At 39.0% G+C, this 16,122-nt stretch overlaps 1 protein-coding gene across 3 annotated transcripts in view; it reads right to left on the reverse strand.

Annotated features, from left to right (window-relative positions):
- Window positions 1–2,045: 2,045 nt before the first annotated feature.
- The window catches only part of znf462 (zinc finger protein 462), a 50,841-nt gene continuing 36,764 nt past the window's right edge, over window positions 2,046–16,122 (reverse strand). For all 3 annotated transcript variants that reach the window (XM_051411954.1, XM_051411956.1, XM_051411955.1), the window contains exons 8-13: window positions 13,345–13,600; window positions 13,041–13,180; window positions 11,869–12,092; window positions 8,543–8,858; window positions 7,681–7,819; window positions 2,046–6,177 (exon numbers count right to left, since the gene is read on the reverse strand). In XM_051411954.1, coding sequence (XP_051267914.1) covers window positions 5,967–6,177; window positions 7,681–7,819; window positions 8,543–8,858; window positions 11,869–12,092; window positions 13,041–13,180; window positions 13,345–13,600 — 1,286 coding nt within the window. In that variant the 3' untranslated portion in view covers window positions 2,046–5,966. The remainder of the gene's footprint in view (window positions 6,178–7,680; window positions 7,820–8,542; window positions 8,859–11,868; window positions 12,093–13,040; window positions 13,181–13,344; window positions 13,601–16,122) is intronic.

The following is a 16,122-nucleotide window of genomic DNA, read 5'->3' on the forward strand; positions in this document are numbered from 1 at the left end:
GTTTATCTTTATCTGTCACTCCTCTTAACTGTCTGTTCCTGTCCTTCTGCCACTCTCACTCTTCTTCTATCCCGACTTTGCCTTCTATCTCTCCACCCAATCCTCTCCCCCATCTCTCTTTCATCCAGTTATTACGACAGGAGCAGTGCCCTCGCCTGCCTTGGCCTGAGCATGCTCTCATCAGGCATTCCTTATGTTGCTCCACTCAGCAGCAGCAGCAGCAGTGTCCTCCTTTCCCCTCTCTCCACTGTGGCTGTGCCTCTTGCTCCTGTCTCCAGGGGTCGTCAGTCTGCCATCAGCCCCCTCTGAAGTGGTGAGCCACAGAGATTACAGTCTGATCCCTGGTGACTTGGAGATATTTTTAAGAGATGATGTTAGACATGTGAAATAAAGACATGGCCCCTAAAATAGGCTGGAGAGGAAATGCAGAGGACGTGTGAAATTTGGACCTTCAGTAGAAAGACACTAGAAATAGACTACTCCACATGCGTTTTCTTCAGTGAAACCGAGGGAGATGTTGAGAAAATAAAAAGACCAACTGTGAAAAATAAAGTGGAAACATAACTGATTGAATCTGCTGATCTCATTGACTTGTAGTTCATGTTGCAAGAGCTGCAGCGTTTCGTGTATGTATATTACACATACACACAAAGCCATAACACACACACACACACACACACACACAGGTCTGGCATTTGCAGGGTTTGTGGTTTTGGTCTGCAGAGCTCTTACAGGGTGTGGAGTGGAGTAGAAAGTGAGAGAGCAACAGAGGGGTGGAAGGGTGTAACACAAAGTGAAGGCCACTGAGATGCCTTCTCAGCCCGAAGCTATTTCCTGTGGACAAGCGGCTGGGACTATTATTGGTTGTTCCAAGGAAATACTATGTGTCACTGAATAGGAGAAATGTGTTGCACAAAAGCTGGAATGGATAACCATGAAGATATTTTACAAAACATATGATTAACTTTGGAGGAGGAGTTTTTAAATGCGTGAACTACTGCATTATTAGTGTCACTAGCAAATACTACACAAAAGCTGAAGTTGTTCTGGTGTCCATCTTACTGAAACTATTAATATGTACTCATAAGACTAACGACAGAGGGGCCATGGTTTCAAATATGCAGATATACAGTAATAATGTTGTTAATGTCAGTATGCTATCATGCTCACAATGACAATGTTATCATTCTGATATTCAGCAGGAATAATGTTTACCATGTTCACCATCTCAGTTTGGTGTGTTGACATGCTAACATTTGTCAATTAGCAATAAACACAAAGTGCAGCTGATTGCATTATTTGACACATTAAAATTCGGACCTGGGGCTAGATAAAAACTAAGGGGGTCATGAAAGCTATTATATTTCATCCTGAACTTGAATGGCTAGTGAATTTCATGGCAATCCATTCATTCCATTCTTTGTCATTAGAATTTATTGGGAACCATTCATTTGTTGCGCCAATCCATCCAGTGGATGTTGAGATATATCACAGCATAAGTGAAAAAAAAACTTGCTGTTATTTTAGTAAGATAACAGAAAATAAGGCTGGCTCCAATGGTAAACGTCAGGTCTTCCTTATGTGAGGACCCCTTACATGCAAATGTAGCTGCCACAAACTGTAAATGACTGCCTATCTCATCTTTTTATTTTTAATTTATGATCAAGATGAAGAAGCTATGCCAACCACTTCTTTAGTGAACTTGCATTTCCTTACTCTTTTGGCATCACTTTTCTCTTGACAGTGAAGCACCACTTTCACCTTATTCTCAGTTTTTTTCAGGAAGCTTGCTAACCAGGGAATTTTAATAGTTTGACATCTGTGCTGATATGAATAATTCACTGATCGGAAAACAAGGAAAATCTAAAAAAGTTATTTTATAAGGTAAAAGTACAGCATGTTCCCACAATTCTACATTTAAATGATCAGATTTCTCAGTCTGTTCCCTTAAAGTCTTAGTGTTAAGCAAGGAGGAAAGACACATTTTAGGATCCTAATTGAATTTATATGATGTGTCTATACAAAGAAAGAAGAGATAAACACAATTAACCGTTATCTGATAACTTTATTATCAAGTTAAAAAAAGACAATGAATTACAATATTTACAGAATATCCAGAGATAAATGGAATAAAATTGTAAACAATCATTCTAGGCAACATCACAACCCACCATCAGGTAATCAGATTTATATGGGAAGAAAGGCAAGAAGGAGAGATTCTAGTGTCAAACTATGGAGACAACAGTCTGAAAAGAGAAATGCATCAGAAACAAACTAAACATATATACAAGTATCCAGTGTGTTGTCAGCAGGGGAATAACTTTGGGTAAACTGGGAATATTACAGTCTAGAGACTGCACACAGTGAGGGATTCATAGTCATTTTCTATTAAAATGATCACAGAACAACAAACAGTTTTGGGTTGACAGCTTCATTAGCCAGATTGTCCCAATTTATCATCTGGTTTACACTGGGCTTTCAAGCTGGGCAACAAGCTGCCTTACAAAGCTTATTTCTACAACAACAGTTTTCAAACAGTTTTACTTTCAAAAAAGCTACAAGCTGGTCCTGAAAAACAGAAAATGGGCTTTGAGATTGAGCACCAACTCAAATGGTTTTTCAGGTATTACAAGGATTGAGGAGCATAGTGGGGCTGCTACATTCCCACCTGTTGTTAACTGGGTAGACTATGGGCAAGCCTGCTTGGAGAAAGTGACTTGATGCCCTTACTGGTCATAGACAGAACATACTAGAGTGTCAGATGTCGGATTGGACAAGCGTGAGCTAGATCTCAGAGGGATCTATTAGGCTGACTGGGAACCCAGATGGTGGCCAATCCCAGAAAAGGACCAAGCAGTTTAGGTAAATGCCCCCAAAGGAACATTTTTTTTCTTGTCTCTTACTTTGCCATGTTTTTCTCCTTCACAATAAAAGCCCTGGCCTTTAATTAGTACGTAACTGCATCATTTTCCTTCACATGTTTAAAATATTGTACAACCACATTGCTCTTCCTATGTGCTCATTCCCATTACAGTACAAAAAAGGAGATATTTTTCATTGTAACCAGACATTGTACAACAGTGTAATAATGTTGGATTGGGGACTCAAAAAGCCCCTAAGGGTTAGCTATCATCTTTAGATTTCTTTTTTTTTTCTTCTTTTTTTTTAAATGAGAACACCTAAAGGAAAAAGGGTTAAAGTATCCTTTCTGAAACACCACAGTTCAAACACTTAACAAGTAGTTTTGTTTTCTATACATGGCTGCAAACATGTAGTTCACCTGGGTTCCACCCATAGAACTCTAGTTCCAAAATTCTATGGTCCAAACCCAGATTTCCCATTTCCATCAATGGTTCAATGCTCAGGAAGGACAATCACAGCAGCAAACACAGCAGGCTTGGTAAATATTTTGGTACCAAGAACACAATTCCATTAATTGTGCTCCTATACTAATTTGATATTGTAGTTTTTAGCCATATTATTTCAGACAGTTTAACGTTGCTCATTGGTCTTATTGGTATTGGACATAAATTTGACTTAATTGCTATTTTTCATCTTATAAGGCTTTAGGGCATTCAAGCAGCAACTTCCAACAAATACAATCTCTGCCTTTTGTCAGTATCAACAATAACGTGACAATTTTGTCTAAAAAGAAGCACACAAATGCAGGTTGTGTCAATATTGGATGAGAATTTAAAGGGGTTAAAGTTGGGGGATTTGACACCTTTAAAAAGTCCATCTTCAACATACAGTCCCAGTGGCAAATATGCTATGTGGAAACAAATGGTGTTTGGGGCTTTCTGAGCTGGTTGCACTTGTCTTTTCAGTGTATCCCATCACATCAAAACCAGATCATAGACTGTAGAAAAGCGTGTCTGTGGTTTCTGTGGCATCAGCCATAAGTTTTTGAAGGGATGTTTTGAAGCTCTAGGTTTGAGTTTAATCCTTGATGCCAGCCTGTCAGTCATTTGGAGCCTGAAAAAATAATTTGGGCTTGTGGAGGAACCTGGTTGGAGTTGAGGTAATCACCAGGGCTGACTGTGAAAGGCAGAGACATTCTGTCAATCAAGCAAACATGGCTCCAAACGTGTCTGTTTTAGTATGGAATTTCTTATGTGGTGCTCACAGTATCAAAATAAACATACAGTACAACACACAGAAGACGCTGTCAACAGTTTTCATTTGGACTATTTATTTGATAGAAAATAGTTCAGATGAAAACAGCTCGAATGCTGCTTTTCAATGCTGTGAGTATGACAAATGAAATTCCATTTGCAACTACTGGATCAGCAGAAATCTCAAAACCTTGGCAAAGAAACCAAAGCTATCTGCATGTCTAAATACCAGATAAAAATATTGACTTAAGGGCACCTCTTCGCTAATGTATGCATTACCTGGTTAAATGCTGAACCACATTTCTTTGTACTAGCACTTCCAATGCAATTACAATGAAGTCAAATCTAATTTAACCTCATCTAATCTTAATTAAACAATGACTTTCAAAATGGCGCACATTAGAAGAAGAGAAATTAGCTGTTGAGGCCCTTACAAACTTGACTTTGTATTTTGAGAGAGAAGTTAGGAGATTTTTCTGGTTACTTCAAAACATTTGGGTGTTTTTTTTAAAGCAATTATAGCCATATAGTGGCCACTAGAGGAACTGCATTTTAAGGCACTTAGGCACTGGCTTCAACACTCAGCCGTGGTGGTCAACACTTGTGCACAGTTTACTCCAGTTAGCCAGACCACAACAGGGGCATCCTGGTTGGCACATATGGATATGTCATTAACAGCAAGCCTCACTCCAAACTATGCATTTAATAGCCATTTCTGAATGCACCTACAGTATGTGGACAGAGTGAAATTTTTGCACTTCCAATTACAAAATTTTGCACTGAAAAGACAAGTGTAATCTCTGTCTATTGATCATGATGACAGATATCACACCACTGTTGCTAAAACCTGTAGTTATGTTCCAAGCAAAACTTGCCATGCTAAGCTTAAAGGATACCTACTGTATATCATATGGATACAGTCATGACACATTAAACATATCTCTGTTGTTATATTGTTATGCTGAGTGCTCAGGTTAACTGTGATATTGTTTAACCTGGACTACAAACAACATCATGTTTTACAGGGGAGGGGAGATTTCAACTAATCCCATTATTTCCATGATTTCATCACATCAGTGAAATTACTGGACAATAAAACAGCACAGTCAAAATGCAAAGGATGCCACAGGCTGAAGGCTTATACGTAGTATAATATTAAGGGACCTAAAATATAGCAATTTGCTACAAACATTGGGGGAAATTGTAAGTATTTCTACGAATAAAGAAAAAAAATGATTTCAGATTTCACTAAAATAGATAAGGTGCGACTCTTCCTCAAGGAATACTTCTACACATTTAACACAAGGCTAAGATGAAAAAGGTCTCAGATTTCAACAAGAAACAAGAAAAGGTAGCTCTACAGTGGACCACAGTTGTAAATGCTTTTATATCTTCCTTGTTCCTTTTAGGTAAATTTACAGTAACCCTGTTTTAGATGAGCAGGGGGAGTGTAAAAGGTGCTTCAAATAATAAAATGCTAAATTTAGTTCTTTTTTTTTTGGACAACATTCTTTATAAATAGCTTAGTTTTATCTAGGTGGGATCTTTCACTGTAGATTTGACCAGAATGTCAGCAATAAAGAGTTCTGTTCACTATTGGTTACCAATATATTAAGATCTGTCCTAGGGGACTGCCCATTTAAAGAGCTCAGCCGTTTTATGCAGCACAACCTAATACTTAAATATGTAACACCTAAAATCTAGTAATGCGCCAACTCATAAGAAGTCACTTTTTTTTTCAGTTTCAATCTTTTCATTTCCTCTGACGTCCTATTTTAAGATCCAACTCAGTGCTGATCCTACCCAATGTTATCAGTTTCTAGCACAATATCCCAAGAGGCCACAATCAGTTCAACCAAACTGTTGATCCTTTTTGGTGTCAAGCATTTCTTTGTCTTCAACATACTGGCTTTGACTTCTCAGTGTTAGATCAGCTTCCTCTTTTCTGTTACTGGACAGGTCCAATCCTGTGTCCATCAGGACAGAGGAACCAGTAGAAGATGAAGCTGAGGCCTCTATTGCGGATGTGGTGCTGGTGTCCATTCGACTGTTGTTAACCATCCTGGCAATGAAGGAGGGAGCAAAAATAAATGCTTTTAAAATGTGGAAATATATGGACAAGCTAATGACAGAGGAGATAAGATTTCTAATATGCAGATATAGAGTAATAATGCTAATAATGCTAGAGGCTGATGTGCTTATCACAGCTGTGCATTGAGCTAAATGCTAACATGCTCACAATTGGAGTGTATTTAAGTTCCCAGGGCCTATGTCCCTTGGGTCCTAAACTCCCTAACCCCTTAACCCCCTAATCCTAACCCTATCCCTAACCCAGAACTGGGAAACACAGGACCCTGGGAACATAATGACCCTAATGACAGCACTCATGTTCAGCAGATATGTTTACCATATTCATCATATTAGTTTAGAGTGTTTGCATGCTAACATTTGCTAATTAAGCACTGTGTGTAATGGGAATGGCATTAGTTTTACTGGTATTTGGTCAGGAACCAAAAGTATTACAATTCATCCTCTGGGGAGCATAAATGTCTGACCCAATTTCATGACAATCCATTAGTTGTCATGACCACAAATGTCAACCTTATGGTGGCATTAAATGAAAAGTCAGGCGATCACCGTCCATGTCTCACAACATCAGCCTGATTCTGGTGCCACATTTACTCTCTCCCTCTCTGTTCACCTGTGCCATATGTTAAAGCTGCAGTAGGTAACTTACTTAAAAAATATTTGCTGAAACTTTCACTGTATCTTGACAGTAGTACATGAGACAGATAATCTGTGAATACATTTTGGCTCTGATTGGCGGTTTTTGTTCAGGCCTGTTAGATTCTTGCAAATGCCATTGGGAGCACCAGGAAGAGCCAGATGAACCTGTTTTTTCCAGATTACCTATCTTGTGTACCACTGTCAGGATATAGTAAAAGTTTCAGCAAATATAACAAAAAGTTACCCACTGCAGCTTTAACGCTCCTGTCATTCCAGATCCTGCCACTCTCTCCACAGTAACCCCTGTGTTCCTGCCATTCAAATCACCCGTCCTCACCTCAGCTCACCTCGCCTACCTGCACACCTGTTTTCACTTCCTCATTAGTCTTGCAGTAAATATATTGGTTTATTCCCATTCCCTCTCCATCAGATCATCTAATATGTCTAGCTGTTTTTCCTCTGCCGGCCAGTTTGGACCCCTGCTTGCCGTGGACACCTGCCCCTTTGACCGGTCCCTAGATACTTTTGCCTTCTCTTCCTGCCTGGTATTTATCCTTTTCCTCCTGTTTTCTGATTCTGAGTAAAACATTTTACTACCATAACGCCATCCCGCTAATGTGGCAGATTTTTGCAGTTGTATCCTGATCATGTGTAACCATGGAGTCTGAATGCATGCCTTTACCAAATAAAGACCCACCTAAAGGTCTTTATTGTTGACACAAAGACCAGAAAGACAGGTAAAGAGGACCATGGTGGCTTGCTGTGTCAGGAAAGTACACAAGCTCACACACAAAATGAAGGTAGAGAAGAGGAGAAAGACAAATAAACAAACACTAACATGCCATGTCGAAGGACGTGTCTTTCCCACTCAAGGTTGTTGGTGAAGCAGCGGCCACAGAACTCACAGGGGAGACGCTTCTCTACACCGCTTGGCCCAGAGGTGCTGCTGGTGCTGCTGGTGGGAGATGCAAGGACCTCTGGGAAATAGAGTTTGAATATTTGGTCAGTCTCAGAACACACTGATTTCAGAAGTGTTGATTTCGTATTTTTTTTACAATATTTGAAAACAATGGAGATGTTTATTTTATTATTTATTTATTAGAAATTAATGTTGGCTCCTCTGTAGATTAGAAATCTACTTTCTTCCCTCTTTGAGCAACCAATACCTGTCAAGTATAGTCAGTAACTTTTAAGCTAGAATGAAATGAGAAAATCTATTCAGAATTACACTGAGACTTTGGCTATTTTGGAAGACAAACACTGCTCATAAAAAGTACCATAACTCATTACTCATTATATATTGCATTTTACTTATGGGCCCATTTATTTGGCTTAAAGGGAGACACAGGAGATTTTTCACACAGATCACAATTTGGTATAAAATAACTGAGAACAGAAGACAGAAAATGACTTTTCAGCAGAAACTCATTTATAGTGTAATCCCAAAAGGTTTTTGGAAAATAAATCTGTTGTGAGATAGGCTCATACTGTATATGGCAGTTAAATAGTATCCTGTAGTGTTCTGGTCTTGACTGGCCAGGTGTGGAGTATATATTTGTTCTTTCGGCAAACATCAGTGGTTGTATTTGACAGTCTGAAGCAAAGACAGTGCCAAGTATCAGGCATGTTGTCACTTGAAAATTCATAATAACGAGTGGATAATATTCAACAAAGATTAGTATTTCTTCAGCTGTATTTACCTTGGAGGGCAGGCCTCTCTTCCTCTACTTCTTCATTTTCTTCCTCCTCCTCCTCTTCTTCCTCTTTGATGTTGTCCTCCATCTCTTCATCATCCATCTCTCTCTGTTCCTCCACTATGTTCTCCATCATTTCCATTCCTTCATCGTCGTCCTCCTCCTCCTCCTCCTCCTCCTCGTCTGCAGCAGCTACTTTTCCACCTCTAACCAATTCCATCATTTCTCTTTCTTCTTCCTCCTCTGCGCTGCTCCCTTGTTCCTTTATCATCTCCAGCTGGTCCAGGTTGACCCGACCCATCAGCTCAAAGTTGCGGATAACCTGATCAGAAACAGGAGGTGTTAATCAGTTTGCTAGTGTTCTCTGAGCAGGCTTCATCTCGGAGAATTCCATTTTCTTTTCTACTGCTTTTTGTTGAAGCCTTCAAAAACATTAAAAAAAGGTGAAAGTGTGGGAATACTTGCACAAATCATTACATTTATGTCTGTTAAGGGCTTAATTTTTTGTTTTTTTATAAAGTCAATACATGCATTTTAGGCTGACTGTTCTTGTTATTTACAATTTTTATATTTACCATTAATTATAAAAGCTCAAACTAAATTCTGAAGATTTTACAACTGACAGTAAAGTAAAGCTGATGTTTCTGATCTAGGTTCAACACAAATTCACACCCTGATTATACATGAACAGTAAAACAGTTTTAGCAGAAGCTTAAGTGTTTTTTCAACACCTTTATGTTTTCAAGCTGATTGAAATTTATATTAGACTGAGTTTAATATGGCTTTTGAAGTAAAGGCCTGTCATCATCAGAGCCGGAGGTGTATTTCTATACTTCACAATGCAGCATGAGATGATGAGTCAACTAAAATGATCTGAAATAGAATTGTTTTAACAACGAAGATGGAAGATTTCGATGACAGAACCAGATCATCTCTTCGCTTATCTTATCCATCTTGTCAGAAAATTATATCACTCTTTCTGAGCAATTCCCTCCTTCCCTTTTCCCTGAACACCCTCCCCAGCAGTGACCACGCCTGCTCCTCCACTCTTCCTCCCATGAATTAGCTTTAGCTCTCTGTCTAACCCAGATAGAGTCCTGCTCTCTCGTTCCTTTTTCAAGATTGAGGCACATATTTACAGTATCCCGATGGCAAAAAATAAAAGGAATCCAGTCCGAGAAATATTTTCGGGTTGCTTTCATTTTCTTCTCGACATTTTTTGACCTTCAGCGACACGTGAAAGGACCAAAAACTCTCACACACTGCCAATCATGTGCCTTTTTTAAAACTTTATTTATGATGTTTTGGTCCTCAAACCTCCATAACATATACATACAAAGATCACTGGGGGAAAAACTCACAAAGTCAGAAGATGCCAGCTACAGCTCTTGGTATCCATACAAATTAAGGTTAATGAGCTTATTAATTATTAGGAGTTATTATGTATTATTAAGTGTGCGTGATTTTTCAGTTCTTTCAAAATAAGAGTTTTTGCACCTGTCTGGTGTGACCTTGATCACACGTAGCACCACATCTTTGCCAAATGATGATCTGAATGAAAAAGGTGTGTAATATAATGCACACATAAAAACGTGTCCCTTCTCCTCACTGTCCCAGTCCTAGAGATGCTTTGTGCCTCCTCCAATAACAGATTTTTACAAATTTCCAGAAATATCAAGTCTCTCTCCACAGATGTCGTATTCTACCTCCCAGAACATAAATATCTATATCAAACATGGCTCTGGCTTTCAAAATGTTTTTTTCAGGAACCTACACACACTGATCAGTGCCAGTAAGCTAGCTGCAATCCATCTCATGTCTGACACTGAACTCCATTCATTCATTATCCATACCGGCTTACTCCTATGTAGGTAACAGGATGGCTGGCCCGTATCCCAGCATGCACTGGGTAAAGTCAGGGATCTAGTCATGTCAACAATAAAAAATTATAAATTTCTAAAACACAATCTTCTAAAATACAATCTGCTTTCTCACATCATCTCTTGAATGATCACATTTAAGGGAGACTGAGAGACGAAACCTTTTCTCTCCTGGATGTGGTTAGAATACACTGAGGCTCCAGCAATCTGATATGTATGCACCATGTCATCTTATTCCACTGTATTGTTCAGTAGCCATTTCACTGATATTTTTAACTCCTAATCTGTCAGGGAGCGGCATAGAGTTAGACTTAATTTTGGCTTTATAAGCATGTGTAGCAATGTTGTTTCAATAAATGCCCTCCATGTGGTAATTTTCCATTTTAAGGACTCTAAATGAAGAAGTTTGAATGCTAAAATAGGACCGGGAAGAGAAGAGACAGTTTAAATACTTTCATAATCCTGACTGTTTTATGGTCCAACCGTGAATGAAATATTCTAATAATTTCTCATTTAATAAAGTTTTTTTTAACACATGTTCAAAAACATTATACCTCACACAATAAATGGTAGCTGCAAGGGAATCATTAACAGGGTTTCCCTTCCCTAAACTTAAGGTGGGCTGATATGGATTTTAATGTGAAACTGCTGTAGGAAGTATTCACTGGGAGTAGCTTATTTATGTTTTAACTGATGTTAAAAAAAAGAAAACTACAGTTAACTGTCATTTGAACAGTTTTACACAAGTGAACATGCTTGGCAAAGAGCTTCCAGCATTTACTGAGTGAACCTAAAATCACCAAATAAACACAGACTTTTCCTGTGCTGGGCTTTACTGTGTATCGATTGTTGTTGTTCCAATCTATGTACACTCTCATTCCACCATCATCGTTATCTTTGGCTGCCAAAGACTAGTTTTACTCCAACTATTTTAGCAGTTTTAATACTTTTGTAGGTTCCCTTACTATCTTGCTATATGAAAAGATGAAAGATGCAAAAGCTGGAACTCTTTCCTTCCCTTATTATATAGATTATTTAGTTTAAAAATGATATCAGTTCTTTTTTTTTATTTCTAATTATCTGGGATTCAAATGGTTTCAGGATATTTTGGGATTTTTTTTAACAATCCAGCAGCTGGAGGAGTTGTTGGTATAATATCATGACACTGTGGGAATATAGACAGTTGATTGGCACAGGCCTCAGGATTACCTCCCATAAACCCGCCAACGGCCAGATGGAATTAATTTTACAGTTTGAAGTTACAGAGGGTATAAGCTGTAAACATCTAATGTTACAACCATTAGGCAGGCTGATTATTAGGACCTGTTCTTATGAGTAAATTATGTTCAATAAAACTTGGTGATAAAGAGTCTTATCTGCCAAAGGAAAATCATGGCCATATTCTTCCTACCAAAGAAACTTAATTTGCATCATATGTGGGCTCCAACTGACCTTGTGCTCGAGGCGTAGATGTTCCTCTAGCTGGCTCCGTCGGCTACTGTCATAATAACAGAGCTGGCACTGGTAGGGTTTGATCTCAGCATGCTTCTGCAGGTGCAGCTGCAAGGCCTGGTCGCTGGAGCATGTGAAGGTGCATTTGTGGCATCGGAATACCAGGCCCTGAAGGTGGCGTGACAGCTTGGAGCGGCTGACCTCCAATGGACCCACGCGCTCCTCTGAAGGAGGAAGAGAAGAGGGCGAAGTGGATTATTAGGTTGGAGAGAGGGAAGGGAAATGGTAGAGCAGCGAAGAGGGAAAAAAGAAGCTAACGACAAAATGGGAAGAGGAGATGTGGGGGGTGAAAGACACCCACACACACGCAGTAGCAAAGGAAAAAAGTAATCAGTGGCTGTTACCTTTTTATCGTTTTGTTATTTTGTCACTTTCAAGACAAACACTTCCTCTAGATAACTGAAGAAAGTCTCATATAAACCCTCATGAAAAACACCCCAGTGTTACCCCTGATTATCATGATCACTCTCATATACTGTACGCAAAATTATTCAAACAAATAGCTCCACTTGTATACATGGTTTATCTTACTTGTGTTTACTTTGTTTGTATTATGTTTACATTTCTTACAGTGGAATACAGGGTGCATATCGGTGTTGAATGAAAAAAAAAGATCAATTTGTCAACCAGTGCCAACCAAGCCACAGCATTCTTTCTGAAACCATTCAGTCATACCACAGTACAACTGCCAACGCTAGTGAGGTTTTCATTTGACTTTGATGACGTTTAAAGGAATAGTCGGACATTATATCTAATAGTGAACGTTTTGTCTTGTTTATTTCATCCGTACATAAGTAATCGCAATGTCAACCTCCAGCTTCTAATTCAGAGTCAGATATAGTATCTGTATCTTCTGACAATGAGGTTATTTTATTTTTTTCTCCTTTGTGCTTGGAAGGGGAGGTTGAAGCGAGAGAGTTCTAATATGCAACTACACAGCTAGATGCCACTAAATCTTAAACACTGGTCTTTTAATAAAAAAGAACTACAAGAAATGACCCTAACAAACCAGTGCCAACATGGTTGCAAAGCCACCATCTCTGGTTATCACATCTAAATAAAATAAACACTAACAATTACTAAACTATTTCTTCAAAAAGCATGATGAGTACCTCTGTGCAGGACAATGTGGTCAATCATATTGCTCTTGTGTTTGGTGTGATAGAGGCAAAGAGGGCAGCGCAGGTCTTTAGGGAGGTCCTCAGGTGCATTGTTGTTGTGACCAGCCTCCACATGCATGGTGAAGGTATTCCTGAGACAGATTCAGAGGCAGAAAGAAGGATCATTAAACTAATGAGGGTATTTATTCAGCGCTTGTCTATCAAGTATCTGCACATTTAAATACTCCTTGCTTATGTATAAAACATTGTTATCATTTTCCCATTTCCCCTCTGCCAAGCTGAAGAATGTCCTTACTTGTAGCAGGTGAAAAAGGAACAGTCTTTGCACTTGAAGAGCTTTTTGCCACCGTGGCGGTCCCTGTAGTGCCGACGCAGGCTCTGCATGTATCCAGAGCTGAACTCGCAGAACTCACAAGTGAGGACGCCGTCTGGTCGATTGTCAGCCACTGTTGAGCCACCAGGTGTTGAGCCGGAAGACATTTGACTGCGGGAGGCCAGCTGGTAATGACTAAGCTGCTGACGAACATCCGCTGGCTCCAGGTATGATGGATCTGAGAGAGGTGCACAGGAATTGAGAGAAACTTGTGGTTTATTATATTGTAACACACAGTAAAGATACAAGTGAAAAAGGAACAGCTTATAAAACACAACACATTGTTAAACACAACTTTTTTGGTTTGTGTCCACTTACAAAATCCCTTCTAACCTTCTCAGATGGTTTCATTTAAACAACAGTTTGAGGCCCTTAGAGGAAAAGCCCTCCAATATTTCACAAGAGGAATGAAATTAGAGAAAGGTCTGAAGAATTAAGGCATATTTATGTAGCAGAACTTTGTTTTTTCCTCTTTTTGTAACCCATTAATCATCTCACGGACCCTCAGATTTATCTTGTCACCCTCTGGAGGGGGCCCAAATCCTAGGTTGAGAAGCACTGTTCTAAACTACTTCACTGTACATAAAGTGGTAAAAAAAAGGGTTATTTTTCCAGCAAAAGGAGTACATTTGATACTTAAAAGACCTTTACCTGCTTAACTTCATTTTCACATTGTTTTATTGGTACTTTTACTAAAATAAAGGATCTGTGTACTGTACTATTATGGAGAAAAATGTTTTATCATAGCACATAATATGTGTGCTATTATTACTCCGTATATTCCACTTTCATGATTATTTTCTAACACGAACAGGAAGTAACCACTCTAAAAAGAAAATAGTCACTGCTGAAATTAAAATAATATCTTTTTCTGGTCATTTTAAGAGGATCTGGGTACCAGTTTTTAACCCACAAGAGTCACTTATTTAAATTCACATATTTTCACAACAGGAAGTTTAACCTACTTTGTGTGTCTCCTCCAAATCGATTTATCTGCGTCTTGTATTGCAGTTGTGAGAGATGTCTGATTATTTCTTCAAAAAGATATTCTGTACGTGTACATTGCATTTAATGAGAGTCTGTCGGCAGACTGCAGTCGATCCTTTCCTCCATAAGGGAAACAAGTACTCACCCCCCGTGTGCCGCCCCCCCGTCCCCCTGCCTCACACAGAAGTATCAAGATGACTGTCATCATTCGTCCCCTACCTCTTTCCCTCCTCATTCCCTTTCTCAAGAGTCTATAATATCAGTGAGCAAGTTCATCTTCTCGTCCTACTTTGAGCCTCCAACACATCAATAAATAAACCACAGTGACACTAATAGAATATCTATCCATGTGAAAAATGCCTCATTCAGCACTCACACAGTATGAGGAAGCATGGGAGAAGAAAAAAAACAAACTTTTCTTTTAAACTTTTTCTTTATAAAATGCTTGAGATCCAATTTCTCACTTTTGCAGAGGAAGCAGAGGAATTCGTACGAATCAAACAATGCCACAGTTGATTCATGCTTTTAATATCCTCTCTGCATTGTGGAGATGTATGGAGATGAGATCGCAGATGGAGACCGAATTCTGTCATAAGGCATTGATGTGTCTTCTTGAACGGATTAATGGTCAAAACTTGTCTATTACATTGCATAAATGAGAGGTGGAATACTTCTGTGAGGAGCTGGAGAAGACAGGGGAGGGAGAGAAAGCCTTAGAAATATTTGAAGGACGACTTTAAAGCAACAAAAAAATTCAAGTTCGAAGAACTTGAACCTTATATTCATAGTTTTCGGCAGGATCAGGTGTATCTGTTAAATAATAAACCGCAGCTTTATTCAAACCATTTTTTAAAGAAATACAAGTAAACACTAGAGCAAATCAAATGTAATCTTTTCAAAACAAAACCTCCATTCCACCGCAAATATCAGAATTTTAGATATTCAACTGAAGGTAGCTAGCTTGGCATGGTAGAGAGACATTCAATATGCCAGCTCTGCTCTTTCTCAATGCTTCACTTGTCTTGGTAGGGCACAGCTGACAGTGGTGGTTGGTGCATTGAGGAATGCTGCCCTGCTTCAGCTCCAGGGAAGATTCCACAGCTCCAGCAGCAAGGTGACAGCTGCTGCCAAGAACAGTCTGCAAGCTAAAGCCGCGGCTGCAAAGCCACTAAAACACCTACATCACGGCATCACATCAAGGAGCCAGTGAAGGTGTCTGTTTCCCGTAAATATCCAGTAAAGAAAAAGTGCCATAATCAAACATCAGCATTCTAAATTTTCATATCATTTATTTAATCTGGGGTGCACAACCCTTTCCTAAAGACTATGACACGACGCTATGTGCTGATTGTCCGTATTTATAGCAAATCTAATGTGTTACACTAAAGGACCAGTGTGTAGGATTTAGTGGATTCTGGCTGTAAAGATGCAGATTCCAACCATTTGAATACAGCTCAGCCTTCCAAGAATGTAGGAGAAACTACAGTGGCCATGAAACTTGCAAAAAACGCAAAAGGCCTATCCTTTTCTATCCTTTTTTTTAGCCAGTGTTTGTTTTGTTTGTTCTGAGATACTGTAGAAACAAAACTATTCTTATTTTCAGGTGGTTATACACTAATGAAAACATACCATACCATACATATGTTCCATTTTTGCCAATAGATCCTCTTAAATGTTACACACTGGACATTTGGTAGTCTAACAATGAAAAGG

Source organism: Dicentrarchus labrax, unplaced genomic scaffold (assembly GCF_905237075.1).
Source record: "Dicentrarchus labrax unplaced genomic scaffold, dlabrax2021, whole genome shotgun sequence".
Lineage (NCBI taxonomy): Eukaryota > Metazoa > Chordata > Actinopteri > Moronidae > Dicentrarchus > Dicentrarchus labrax.